Source organism: Macrobrachium nipponense, chromosome 20 (genome assembly GCF_015104395.2).
Source record: "Macrobrachium nipponense isolate FS-2020 chromosome 20, ASM1510439v2, whole genome shotgun sequence".
NCBI lineage: Eukaryota > Metazoa > Arthropoda > Malacostraca > Decapoda > Palaemonidae > Macrobrachium > Macrobrachium nipponense.
Window position 1 is genome coordinate 74,101,199 of NC_061089.1, and position 15,000 is coordinate 74,116,198.

General features: G+C 35.6%; 1 protein-coding gene across 1 annotated transcript in view; it reads right to left on the bottom strand.

Moving 5' to 3' along the window:
- Positions 1 to 1,424, bottom strand: part of LOC135220557 (zinc finger protein 526-like) — a 43,000-nt gene extending 41,576 nt beyond the window's left edge. Inside the window, exon 1 of the mRNA XM_064257778.1 lies at positions 1,389 to 1,424. Coding sequence (XP_064113848.1) covers positions 1,389 to 1,424 — 36 coding nt within the window. The remainder of the gene's footprint in view (positions 1 to 1,388) is intronic.
- Positions 1,425 to 15,000: the final 13,576 nt, after the last annotated feature.

Below are 15,000 nucleotides of genomic sequence, written 5' to 3' on the forward strand. Positions count from 1 at the left end.
TTCCCAGTAGCATTTGCTGAGGAATTCTCGTCGTCTTGTGATGATTATTCTTGATGACGTGTAATTTCTCTCTCTCTCTCTCTCTCTCTCTCTCTCTCTCTCTCTCTCTCTCTCTCTCTCTCTCTCTCTCTCTGTTCTTAGTAAAGAATTTAAGTTGATGTAATTTTTGGGACTTTAAGTTCTTCACTGTTTATCTAGGGTCAAAATTTTAACTTAGACTTTTATTTTTAAACTAGACGTTCATTTTTAGACAAGGAAATTTATATGTATATATACGTATATATATATTGTATATATATTATATTATATATATATATATATATATATATATATATATATATATATATATAATATATATATATATATATATATATATAGTATATATATATATATATATATAAATTTCAGTCTTCTTTCTTCATTCATGATATGATGTTCTTTGAAAAGCTTGAGTTATACCTTCACATTTCATTCGGAAATAATATGTCCTGCCCACAAAATTTAAATATAGTAAGTACATCCTAATAAAAAGAACAATACTATTGAGTAGGACAAGCAGATATACAGGTTAGACTACAAGTGTCTTACTGAAGGAAAAAGAAGAAAAAAATTACTCCTCATATGTAACACCTTCCCCTCGTGGACAAGGTAGAAAACCTTGCTCTGATCATATGTACTGGGCGATTGATCGCGTCGACTAATTGTCTTATTTGCCTAGACAATTATAGCGCCTATTAGTTATGGCGACCTCCCTTTGCATTAAGGGCAAGTAACGAACACGCCCCCTTCACCTCTACCCTAGCAATCCTAGCAACCAGTCCCATATCCCCCTGTTTTAACCCAGTAGGGGGTCAAGTTCATTGGCGCACCACAGGTGGTGGCGACCCAGGCTAGCTTTACTGGGGAAAAAATATGAGGAGAAAAGAGAGAAGGCTTTTAAAGATGTCGAGGAGAGTTGTAAATCTGCTGTTTTATTTATCTTGGAGCCGTTCGTTCTCCAGCGTGCGGCGCAATCCGATGTCAGAATGGACGGTATATACGTCACCTTAATGAACGCCACCGGGGGCCCGTTCGATGTCAGTTAACAGAAAATTGCTTCAATTACATCTCGCAGGAGTGGCAGGAGACATGCGAAGGATCCTTCTTCTTCTTCTTCTTCTTCTACCCTTCTTCGTCAGAATTGGCGCGAGGTCTTTGTAATGCCCCCCCTCAAGAAAATTCAGTTCTCTCTTGAAAACTTTTAAATGACCTTCTTTGGATCACCATCCCCCATCCCTCCCCCTCTCCCCTTTCTCCTCTCCTGGTCCAAGAGACCTTTATTCCCCCGAAAGCTTTTATGCTTTCAAAAGCCCCTTTTCGTGCTTTTACGATCTTTTACGATCTCATACATTCTCATCGTGAGAGGTCTTCCTGCCTTCCTCCATGCCTGCCTGCCTCTTGTGTGTGTTTGTGTATGTGCATGGCGGATGTGTTGTCTTTTATTTAGCGTAATTATTTCTTCATTTAAATAGGGGAGTCATGCGGGTAATAACTGGCGTAATGAGCGCGCCGTTGGAGAGTCATGACGAAGAAGAGAAGAGCCCAAGGGTAATGAGCCAACTGCCTGACAGCTTAACGACTCGTAACCAGTTGGAATTGTTCCCCAGGTGGACAGCCCAGGGAATTACTGGTGAGGATAACATGCCATATCTGTCTCCTCCATCACCTCGTGTTTTGACCTCTCTCTCTCTCTCTCTCTCTCTCTCTCTCTCTCTCTCTCTCTCTCTCTCTCTCCTGACCTGGGCTGCTGCTGCTGCTTGCTCTGCTCCTGGACCTTTTGTTCCTTCTGATAATTTAGATTTTTTTTTACACACGGGTCTTCGTAGTAATTTTTTTTTTTTTCAGTTTGAATTAACGCCTTATTGTATCTTAAAGTTATTTTAACTACTTCAGTTGAAATTAATGTCTTTGTATTGTATTTAAAGGTATTTTTTTAAAATTAACATTAAAGTTTTATCTCTCTAAGAGTTAATGCTACTGTTGGCCAAAGTGAAGCTCATCAAACATTGTTACATATATATGCACGGGATACTTCAAACAAAAGTAACATTAGTTTCAATCTCAATTACTTTTAAGTTCTACATCTGCCAAAGATTAAAATAATATTACTGGTCAGTATAATATGAAGTTGCGTCGTAAAGAAAAATTAAACGGAAAGAAAAAGAAAAAAGAAATAACGAGTTCTTATCAAACTTTTCTTTTCTTCTTCCCCTTTTCGCCGGAGTCTCTCGGAGTCAAACTGTAACAAAATCACGACTTTTTACCCTGAATTGGACGAAAGAAATGCAGTATCGTTCTTATGCTTTTTTTTTTTTTTTGGGGGGGGTGGGGTGGGGGACGGTTGCTGTTGTATTCTTTCTTTGCAATTTTTATCTCATATCGTGTGCTAGCCTCCGCTTTTACGTTCAGTGGCGTGATTTGCCAGCATACTGCAGTTTGCACGATTTTTAAATTATTCTTCATTTTGCACTCGAGTTAATGGGTTTTGTATTTTTCAACTTTTAATCTGTACTGTAGGAGGGTTCTTTTATTTTGACAGAGGAAGTTCACGTTGATTGTCACGTATTTACATGTACAGAGTCGACTTGTCGGGGTCTTTTTATTGCAGTGTATTCTGCAGAGTTACAAAATGCTGTGTACCCACACACACATATATATGTTATTTATATAAATAGATATATATTATATAATATATAGATATAGCTATATATATATATATATGACCTCAGTAGTTTTTTTATAATTTTATATATATCTATATTATATATTATATATATATATAAATATTATATATATATTTATATAGATATTATATATAGTAACCTCATCTACGGTAAGAGCTGACTTTTTCAGTTTTTATGAATGTTGAATGTGAATATTTAAAGTGCTTAAACATTTTGATACTTTGGACAAAAATATTATGGTTCCTTTGGTGCCCTCGTCTTGTACTGTTAGCGTTTTCGACCGGACCCATATATATATATAATAATAATATATATAATTGAATAGCTGTGTCCTTTTAATACAATACCCCCTGAACTCCAAGAGCAAAGGGCGTGACTGTGGAGAGAACAAAGCATTCAGCTCATTCAACAGGTGGCCACCAAAGTACAGAAAACGCATAGCCACGCAATTGGATTGATCGAGAAGGAAAATTTAAAACCTGGACATGAAAGCATCATATTCCGTTGTCAAGTTTTAAAATCATATTTTAACTAATATTTAGAGAATATCTATTTTAAAACGGGAAGGAAAAATCATCGTCAATCCTGCCGTTCTCAGAATGGAAAACACCTCAAGGGAATATTCCATGATTGGGACATTTACTGATGAACTTGGCGCGCATTAGAATGTGATGGTAAAACTTTCCGTGCATCAGGAATTCATTCATCAACAAAAAGAGTAAACACATTGTTTTTATCTTATGTTTTTATTTAATATTTATTATCATTATTATTATTTTTTTTGCTCTATCACAGTCCTCTAATTCGACTGGTGGTATTTTATAGTGTGGCGTTCCAGGTTGCATCCTGCCTCCTTAGGGAGTCCCATCACTTTTCTTACTATGTTGCCGTTCGTTTCTAAGAGCACACTCTTCTGCATGAGTCCTGGAGCTACTTCAGCCTCTAGTTTTTCTAGATTCCTTTTCAGGGATCTTGGGATCGTGCCTAGTGTATCTATGATTATGGGTACAATTTCCACTGGCATATCCCATATCCTTCTTATTTCTATTTTCAGGTCTTGATACTTTTCCATTTTTTCCCGTTCTTTCTCTTCAACTCTGGTGTCCCATGGTATTAGGACATCAGTGAGTAATACTTTCTTCTTGATTTTGTCAATCAACGTCACGTCTGGTCTATTTGCACGTATCTCCCTATCTGTTCTGATACCATAGTCCCAGAGGATCTTTGCCTGATCGTTTTCTATCACTCCTTCAGGTTTGTGTTCGTACAACTTATTACTGCAAGGTAGCTGGTGTTTCTTGCACAGGCTCCAGTGGAGGGCTTTTGCCACTAAATCATGCCTCTTTTTGTACTGGTTCTGTGCAAGTGCCGGACATTCGCTTGCTATGTGGTTTATGGTTTCATTTTTCGTATTGCACTTCCTACATATGGAAGAGATGTTATTTCCAACTATCGTTCTTTGGACATATCTGGTTCTTAGGGCCTGATCTTGTGCCGCTTTTGTCATTCCTTCAGGGGAAAAATGGCTAATATAATGAAAACTTCTCTCTCCATCTGTTGGGATCAAGTTGACTGCCATTAGCCGATTAATAACAGAACAATAATTATCTAATAAAGTTCCATCCGCCTCCTTTGTTGTTCATAACAGTGACGAATGGTACTCCATCAAAAGCGCGTATGTTCTGTCCTCAATTCGCTCCTGCTAGTCAGTCTGAACTTAAAAATGTAGAAAGACGTTTCCAATATAACAACCTGAAACCGAAATAATTAAACAGATATATAAGATAAAAAATTCTTGATATTTTTATCGTGCATTATCAGTTCCCGGATAAGATAGCATTTGTTTTCGCTGCGTAGTGGAAGGGCACATCAAGAGTAAAAATGTATGGGGCAGTTGAGTTCTCGCACTGACATATATGGGCATGATGATTTTTCATAGCCAATTATTCACCATTCTGAAACTTTAAGTAGTGACGTTTCACATCACGAACTTCAGGTATACTTGTCTTCTTGTTTCGTATAAAATGGCCAGATGGTTTTCATTTTGTTCTTGCATCTTTTTTTTTCATCTCATTTCTTTTACTTATTTTATATTCTTATTTATTTATCTAATTTCTTTTACTTATTTTATATTTATTTATTTATCTCTGCAGGTCGTTATGAACGATATATTTCCCTGTTATTTTATTAATTTTAATCGTAAAAAATTAACTATGTAACAAAATTATTAATGTATTTCTTTCAATGATATTGTTCTGCCTTCGGCAGACGATGTAACTTGAAGGTTTTTGTGCTTGTTTGTTCTCCTCTCATATGCTTACAATTATTTATTTATTTATTCATTCATTCATTTTTTCGCGCTCAGTATTTTGTCATTGATTCTGTAAATAATGTGTATTTTAATCGAACCACATGTATTCGTTTCATACTTTTAAGATTATACGTATCAGGGTTGTTTTTATACTTTCGTTCTTTTGTGTTAATTGCATATTTTTGTCACCTTTGACGAGGAGATTGTCTTTGGTTCGATTTTATTTATTTATTCATTTATTTTTATTTTTATTTATCTATTTATTTTTTATTTTACGAACTTTTACAGGAGAGGCTTTTGACTGATAAACAAGTTATTAGAATTTGGGAGAGGTAGGAATGTAGCTTTTCGAGGCAGGATAATTCAAATTTTGTGATTTTTTTTTTAACCCTCTGGTTTTGTATGAAAAAACTAGCTGTTTTGTCATCTTATTTCCTTGTAGATCGTCTTAGACAATACCTGTGTAAATGCTATGTTTCAAAAGGCGTTTACTTGTTATATATTTTTATTCTTATAATCTGTACAGTGAGGTTGCCATAAAAAATGGTGGGATCTTTCTTAAAGCAGCCGTTTTACTTTGTTTATTCCTAACCTTTCATTGTTAGATAAAGCAAGTCTTAAGAGATTCCCAGTGTCTGTGACCTCTGCTTTCGTTTATGCTAACTCAGACTGAGAATGACCATCTTTGCGTTTTTATGCTATATAAAAAAATTTAAGTTTAAGTTTCCAAATAACTTTTAGATACCAGATTGTCTCAAAATTTTCTTAATATCCTTGATAAAAAAAAATTATTTTTTCTCGATTAATGTCCCAAAATAGATTTTTCACAATTAATCTCAATAAAAAAATTAACAATTAATGTTGTGAATAAAAAGAAAAAACGTTTTTTCACAATCTTTGCATATCATGAGCTCAGCTCCCCCTCTCTTGTCATGACCAGGCGTTGTTAATTTGTTTTTCTTATTTTTATGCCCCTGATTTATTAGAACATAAATGTCAGGAGAGGAGTGCCTTGTAATCAGCCCCACTTTTTTTTCCCCCAAGTTTACCTTTATAGGAATTTTTTTTTTTTATCCTTTTCTATATATATATAATATATAATATATATATTTTTTTTTTTTTTTTGCAGCCTTTGATTTTTTCCCGTGATACTTACAAAATCATTCTTTGTAAATTTAAGTCACTTTAACTGTGAAGATATGTTAATATAAAATCAGCATTTGTAAAGGCAAATCACTTTGACTGGAAGATTTCTTTAGATACAAAGTGAGTAGCTGTAAGTTGAAATTAGTTTAACTTTGAAGATTTCTTTCTAAATACAAAATCTGTATCAATAAGAGAAAGTCACTCCTTGTGAATTGAGATGAGCTTCACTGTAAGGATTTATAAATACGCAGTCAGTATCAGATGAAAAATCCCATGAACTGTAAAGCTTTCTAAATACAAAATCAGTATCTGTAAAATTCAGTCACTTTAACTTTTATGATTCCTAAATACAAAATCAGAATCTGTAAAATGACATCACTTTAACAGTTAAGATTTCTAAATACAAAATCAGTATCTGTAAGATGAAATCCTTTGAACTGTGAAGATTTCTGAATACGCAGTCAAAGTGTATAATTCAATTACTTTAACTGTTAAGATTGCTAAATACGAAATCAGTACCTGTAAAATTCAATCACTTTATCTGTGAAGATTTCAAAATAGAAAATCAACATATGTAACTTAAAATCACTTAAACTGAATATTTCTAAATACAGTCAGTAACTGTAAAATGAAATAACTCATCTGTGAAAGTATTTAATTACGTTGCAAGCAAAACATGTTTTAAACACGTTGGCAGCGCCTCAACGGCTTGGTGGGTTTGGTATTAGCGTCCCACCTCGGTGGTCGCGGGTTCGATTCTCGGCCATTTCATTGAGGAGTGAGAGATGTGTATTTCTGGTGATACACGTTCACTCTCGACGTGGTTCGGAAGTCACGTAAAGCCGTTGGTCCTTTGCTGAATAACCACTGGTTCCATGCATCGTAAAAGCACCATACAAACAAACAAACAATAAACACGTTGGCAACTTATTGCATACACATCACCAACATGTTGAATACAAGATTGGCATTCCTAACCAGTATTTCATACCATCATCCAGCTATTACCAAAAGTTCGTTCTTAATTGCCGCTGACTTGTTTTCAACATGTTTGTGATTATTTAAATAATTTGCCGATATGCGTTTATGACTTTCATTTTTATTATTACTGTAGTACAAGCACTATACACTATACACAAACATTATACAATGGGAAACTCAACTGCAGACCAAAACTCCCATGCAATTTAATGGGTGTTGCTCTGACGACAATGATTGACAAGCACTAGGAAAATTGATGACGGTGACCATTACAAGAAAAGCAAAAGGAAAAATGGGAATATGAATATTGCAAAAATTCAATATCATTAAAGACGTTTCTATGTATTTCATCGTCCAAGCACTTTCCGCTAAATGGCCGTATGCGAAATATGCACTGCTTATTATCATAATACTACTTGTGAGAATGTTGATACTTACTGGTAATAACCTTGTTTAGCGTAATATTTACCGCCTTTTAAAACAAATGCTACTAAATGGGTTTCCTCCGTAATTGTAGCATTTCTTTTACGTCACAGTGATCTGTCAATAAATTTTTTCGTGCTGGAGAATGATGGTAAGAATGGTAGAGTATAATCAGGATGATTTCGGAAGAAAGATGTTTGTTTTCGCCTCATAATTCACAGCGAACTCGACACCAGGCTTCTCAGGATTGACATAGTATTTGGGAGTTAATGTTAATCTTCATGCTATTAGTAATTGACCAAAAAATATCGTTTCAGTCTGTCCAAATTGCATTCACACATTCAACAGTTGAAAAGGTCATCGTTTCTCTGCTTCATAGTTTTCGATTCAAAGTCCAATGTCGTTAAAGTGGGTTCACATTTATCAATTATTTTATTTTTCCTAGTAATTCTTTTAGCTAGATCCATACTGGCTGGATGTATGAGCAAAAATACAACATGCAAATGTTTGTCAATATCTCTTAATTTATTAGGTATATCTTAGTTTAACAGCTCTTCTAGGGCTGGCCCGAAGCATTAGATATTTTTACGTGGCTAGGAACCAATTGGCCACCTAGCAACGGGACCTACAGCTTATTGTGGGATTCGAACCATTTTATATCGAGAAATGACTTTCTATCACCAGAAATAAATTCCTCTGATTCCGCGTTGGCCGGGCCGAGAATCGAACTTCGGACCACCGGATTGGTGGCCGAGCGGCAAAAACCACACGTTCAACGAGGAACTGATCCAAATTTATTAAAACATTCCTCAGGACATTTACTAAATATGCTCCGGCTTATATATGATAAACGATAAATATAAATAAAGCCTCTTTTGGAAAGCTCGGTCGGTTCAAAATTTAGACATGACCAGATATGTTTCTTGTCTTCCCTCAAAAACTGGCTTATAGTTTTAAACCTTAATACACGTATTAAACTTTACCAATTTGGAATCCATTCACATTATAACATATCACCTGCATAAGCGAAAACCACAGGAATATGACGGTCAGAAGATCCTGACTGTGTTTTCCTGTTTTCTGCTTATAACAAATCATGTGCATCTCCTTTTTTGTGTTGGCCATTTACAGTGGCACGTAGTTGGTATCCATAAACCTCTGTGCTATTGTACGTTTGTACGTATACACGTGTCCTTGGGATACTGATGGAGCACTGTCCTTGATCAGATGTGGCGTAACGTCAGGGTATGATGGGGAAAGATCATTGTAGTTATAAACATGTGGTATGTTATATTGATGCAGTCTGAACTGCAGCTGTTTGAGCTTCAACAACACAGGAGAACTGATATCACCACAAATGGACATTGAAAAGCTTTTTAATAAAGTTAGGCAACGAGGCACAGTGGTATGATTGGTAAGAGATTATTAAGAGCAATTTTGGTCAGGAAAGTTTTTCCTAAACTTGTGTTGTAGGCTTTGGCGTATGTGTTAGTTTAGGAACTGGAAAAAGATGGTAGCGTGTACTTACATATATGAAAGGTAACAAGTCTCTTAATGGAAGGTGGAGTTGTTAACAGTGTAACTACCACAATTGTGATGGATGTAGTGCGCAGACATTGCAGAGATTAGTGAAAGAATTTGAGATCTTTCATATTGTGTAGAATAAAAGTTACCAGTTCCAACAATCCTGGTGATTGTGTATACATAAAATCTTATTAAATGATAAGTCTAACAAAAGAATGTGAAGTCTTTCAGAACTGAGTGAAGGAATTTTGTATTCAGACATTTGTAGATAAAAGTCCCAGTACACCTGCTCATTGTGCTTGTGTTAAATTCTACTAAATATTGAGTCTTGCTTCTTGAGTAAAATTCTACTAAATATTGAGTCTTTGCTTCTTGAGTAAAATTCTACTAAATATTGAGTCTTTGTGCTTGTGTAAAATTCTTCTGAATATAAAGTCTACGTTTGAATACACTCGAATTCTGCCTCTGTAAGGGATTTTTTTTAATGATTTCACACATTACTGATTACAAGTCATCCCAATGAATAACCAACTTATGAAGAAGAAGGTCAGTTGCACCAGGTTTAGTCTACTGTGTTTTGACAAGTACCATAATCTACCGTCCCCTCTTTCTCGTCTCCAGAATTCTTTGTTCTATCTCTCCCCTCGGACCCCTTTGTGTTCCGAAGCTTCTCTCTCTCTCTCTCTCTCTCTCTCTCTCTCTCCTCTCGTTTCTCTCCTCTCTCTCTCTCGTCTCTGCTTCTCTCCACTCTCTCTCATATCTCTTCTTTCCTTCCTCTCGCTCCTCAATATCTGCCCCCCCCCCTCCCCCCCCCCCCCCCCCCCCCCCCAACCTATTTTTCCCCTCTCCCCCTTTTGTATGTCTCCTTCTACAACCTCTCTCTCTCTCTCCTTGAGAAGGTTTACACGCTTAAGGAGGCAAAATGTAAATTGGCCAGGTAGACGGCCAAATTGGGATAATGGCCCTGAGTGGCTGTTAAATGCTTCTGTTGTTCTCCTCTTGACTCTCTTAATGGAAAGTCGAGAAACAAATTTCTCGTTACGTGAACCCCCATTGATCGATTGCAATTTTAACCTCTAGAGAAGTTATTATGGCACTCATCTGTACTGTCAGTATTGTTATTAATGTTAGCATTCGTTGCCATAACGTCCTGTATAAGTTCGAAAGGTGGTATCATTATTTGCCTCTCAGTGCTCGACCTATTTTTCTTCATTACGTTGGAATATTAATTTTTAGTCAAGCTCTTGAAGCAATCTATTTTTCTCTCTGCAGTATCTATTATAAAGATTCTCTCTTACTCTTGGTAACTAATGTAAAAGATACTTATTACCACCTTGGCTGACAAACGCAACCCAAGACAAAGTTGTTTCAGAAATTCATGCTGTTTTTGGAGTGAATTCACGTAGGAAGCAATAATTTCCACATTTTAATGTGTTCTTTTTAATGTGTTCCGATTTATTCATTCTCATTCCTTGATACAGATTCACACTCGACGTTTTGATGTTTCCTTTTGGGAGAGATGTTATTTAATAGATTCATATTTTTTATATGTGGCATTGAATCCCAACCAGAGATTCTTATAATTTTATTTTTATTGTTTGTTCTGTTTGTAAGGAAGTGGAATTAATTGGGTATAAAGTATATTGAATCTTAATCCCCCCCCCCCCCCCTTTCACTGCTATTTTTAAATATCAGTTGTATTATCACGTATATATTTGTAGTATTTTCAATGTTGCGTTACTATAATTCTAATTTGTAAACTTCTTGCGGTTCCTTAATCTGATTTATTTTGCACCTAACCAAAAAAAAGGAACAAATAAATAAATGCAATAATATAAATAATCTTCATGTATAAGTATAGTAAATTTTCTCTGGGAAAAATAATATAGAATCAGTGGATTGAAGGAGCATGCAAATGGCCTCCTACATTTGACCCAAGGTGAAGGGGACGAAAGGACTTCCTTTAAAGGATATCCTTCGCCCAATTTCCCAGTCCTTCGCATGACGTAGTGTTGATAATTCCAGGGTTGTAAGTGGGGGGGTTGATATATAGTCGATCAGCCCCTCTCGATATTGAGGGCTTTTTGTGGAGACTGATTTCAGAATAAGTTTGATGATGGTGATGATGATGATGATGATGATGATGGTGGTGGTGGTGGGGTGGTGATGATTCATCGGTGAACTCGTAACTTTACGAGTGTCTTTTTATTTTAATTCCTCTGCATTATTTTTGTGCACTTCACTTGAAAATGGGTATTATTGTGAGTCGTGAGTTATATATGTAGTGTGTAGAGGGAGGTAGAATGTTTAAGTGACATTTTAATGTTTGCGCTGTGCGTGGGGGAATATGAAGGCTATTCGTATTGTATGCATACTGATTCTACATAATTTATATTCGTATTTTGTTCAGTTGAAATTAATGTCATTCCTGCTATATGTGATTACCTATTTCTGGTGATTAGAAATTAATTTCCCAATATAATGTGGTTTTGATCCCACAATGAGCTGTAGGTCCCGTTGCTAAGTAACCAATTGGTTCCTAGCCACGTAAAAAAAAAAAATCTAATCCTACGGGCCAGCCCCAGGAGAGCTGTTAATCAGCTCAGTGGTCTGGTAAAACTATGACATACTTAACTTTTTTTTTTTTTTTTTTTTTTTTTGGTTTTTTTTTTTTTTTTTTTCTCCCATGTTCTTAAGTTTTAAGACAAAAGCACGGTAACGCTACGATATATAAAAATAAAAAACTGATATTATCAGTGTCATATCATTGAATTATTTTTTCCTTGAAGAATATGAGGCTTCGAACATAAAAAAGCTTGTACTGCATCTAAGAGTGTCGAGATCAAGTGAAGTTGGAAATGCCATTATAAATAATATTAATGTCTTACCGAACGCAGTGGAAATGATAAATACAGCAAAGTTTAGTGTTGATTTTTGTAATTGAAGGTTCGAGAGCGAAAGGCTTTTTATTCCTGAATGTTTTCGTCTTGATATTTGTATCAGTAAGGATTCCTAGTAGGGTGAGATTCATGAATAGATATTTATTTTTATTATTATTATATGCGAAATATTGGTCAGTCCAACAAAATATATGTGAAAGAAACAAGAGTAAGTTCGGTCACCAGAAATACACAATGGCCAGTTAATATAGAACATTCTAACAACGAGGAGGTTAAATTAGTTAAATTCTCATTGCTAAACCCATTTTAAGGTAACGATGTTAAATTTCTCTTATTGTCTTACTGGTAGGTTTGCATGTCATCGTTTCTACGAATGATGACTTTTAGCAAATAAAAACGCAGGTTATGTAACTATCTCTGAAAAGCATGTTTTTCCAATTTTATTTTGAATACTTCCGAGTGTATGAGGGTTTTTGTACCATCATATTATTGTGTATCTTTCCTTGTTCATAAGCGTTTGATTGTTTTAAGTATTTTGATGCTTGGTTAATTTACGTTGATTGGTTATTAATAATACGATTTTCTGGTATGTGTTCGGTTATGCTCAGCTGTTAGGTTTATGTGCTCATTGTACCCGTTGATTTCACGTCTGATTTCATTTTTGACGTCATAACACTTCCCAGGTGTTGATAACAAAAATCTATTACGGAGGCCAATGTTGTGGCTGGTTAAACGAATTTGTGCTTAGAGTTTTTTCTCACAAAAAAGTAACCTTTCAGAAGTATACAGCATATTTATATATAAGAGCGCCTTATTCCTTTTAGGTGTGAGAGATATGTATTTCTGGTGATAGAAGTTCACTCTCGACGTGGTTCGGAAGTCACGTAAAGCCGTTGGTCCAGTTGCTGAATAACCACTGGTTCCATGCAACGTAAAAACACCATACAAAAAAAAAAAAAAAAAAAAAAAGTTATATATAGGTCAATGGTCCATACCCCAAGTAGGGAGGTACCGCTGTCAGTGTACCTCACGCGGTACAATGTAGGCGTTACTGCGGGTTCTTTGCGGCGTCCCTAAGGCCTGTAGCAGCAACCCCTCTCATTCATTTTGCTGTACCTCTGCTCACATTCTCTTCCTTTCTACTTTCAATTTCCCTTGCAGTGCTGAATGACCTCATATCCCCCAGCGTTTGGCCTTTGGCCTAAATTTAATATTCCAATTCCAAACTCATAATTCACTCTAGGTTATCAATTATATTTCACGTTGCAAAGTACCTCTGCAGTTTCTTAAACAGTGTGATTTCCCCACGGGGAAGAAAGTGGGTTGGAATGGGTCACGCTAATTATTAGAGTGGGCGAGGTATTGTAATGGAGGTTAAAAAGAAGTGGCTCCCCGCCCCCTTTCGCAGATGGCATCTCGATTGTGGTGTGGTGGACAATAAGTCCCCTAATATATGGCCAGAGGTGGAGTGTCACTGTTGAGTAATGCCCCTCCCCACTCCCCCCCCCCTCACGCTTTTATACTATTGTTGGCGAAAGGGGAAGGGAGCTAGCTCTCTCTCTCTCTCTCTCTTCTCTCTCTCTCTCTAGGAAAACGTCGTTGGTGATTGGTCATTGTTGTTTTCAGACATACGTCTACTAGATGTAAAATACACACACGTGTATGAGACATAAGCATATTGTTTGTGTATATGTTAATAGTATTAGATGATATTGTGAGGTATACCTTATAATATTATTATCAATAACTGTGTTGCACTTTTCAGCTATGGGATTTTCTTGTTCTTATTCCAAGCGGTCCGTTTGAAATCTGAATATCATCACTAGTTTTTTTTCTTGTTTCTGCCATTGGGTAAATGTCAAGTAAGGGAATTTTATCAGCGGTGCCTGACTATAAAGCAAATGTTGGTTACTTTAATTTCATTATACACGTGATGGAAATAGTATGCGGAAATGCCAGCCTGAACTTCGAATATCTTCAGTCTAGTTTGTTTTCTTGGAAGTGATATTTGTCAGGCCTCCTGGTGATTGCTATTCTATTTAGATTTTCCAAGTCGTTATGTAAAAGTTTCGTTTCTCTTGCAGCTTACAGCTATTTCTCCTCATATTCGTATGTGAAAGCATAATTTTTTATTTCAAATTTTATCTTTGTTATTCATCATTGCTCGGTGCTATGGAGGTGAAAGGAACTTTCTTTGATTGAAGTGGAGTCACAATAATCAGTTTGTAGGAATCACTACGAACAAAATGTTGGTTTAGAAATGGTCAGTTACAGATGAATGGAAATGGACGTTCGTTTGTTCTACCTTTGAGAAAAAAAAGTAAATAAAGATGCCTAATTTTGAATATATTATATTGAAAATTATCGCTCTAGATGAAGGTATATACGATATGTGAACGAAGTATTAGCTAAGATTTCTTAATTAAAAATCGTATGTCGACAAAGGTCAGATTTATATTCAAGAATATTGGACAATTTTAGCATCTTCAAAACAAGGTAGTGAATTGGACTAACATTCAGACATTACTTTGTCTGTTGGCAAGTTTGAACGCCAAAATAAATCCCTACCAAAATTCTTCGAAAATTTTGTACTTAATTTCCACAATAATCTGGTTAACTGGAGTGAAAACTGAACCGCTTTGTTGAACACAATAAAAAAAAAAAAGCACCCACACAATAACGGTAGAAATGATTGCTAATGGTAAGTGTAAGGAATGACCGTGAAAATATTTGAATGAATGGTGCAATCTCTTAATAATATGTTGAATTTTTTTTATTTTGCTAAAGAAGTTTTATGGAATATCATCCTGACTGAAGAAAAAGTCATTATTGATGTAGCAAGAAGCCAACCGAACGAAATTTTAAAAAGCGTGGAAGATTATATATTAGTAGTTAGGTATAATATATCTCGTAATTCAAGACCTTGACTGAGATCATTGTCAACTATTCTTCCAAAAAAATAAAAAATAAAATAAGATACGACTAAATATTC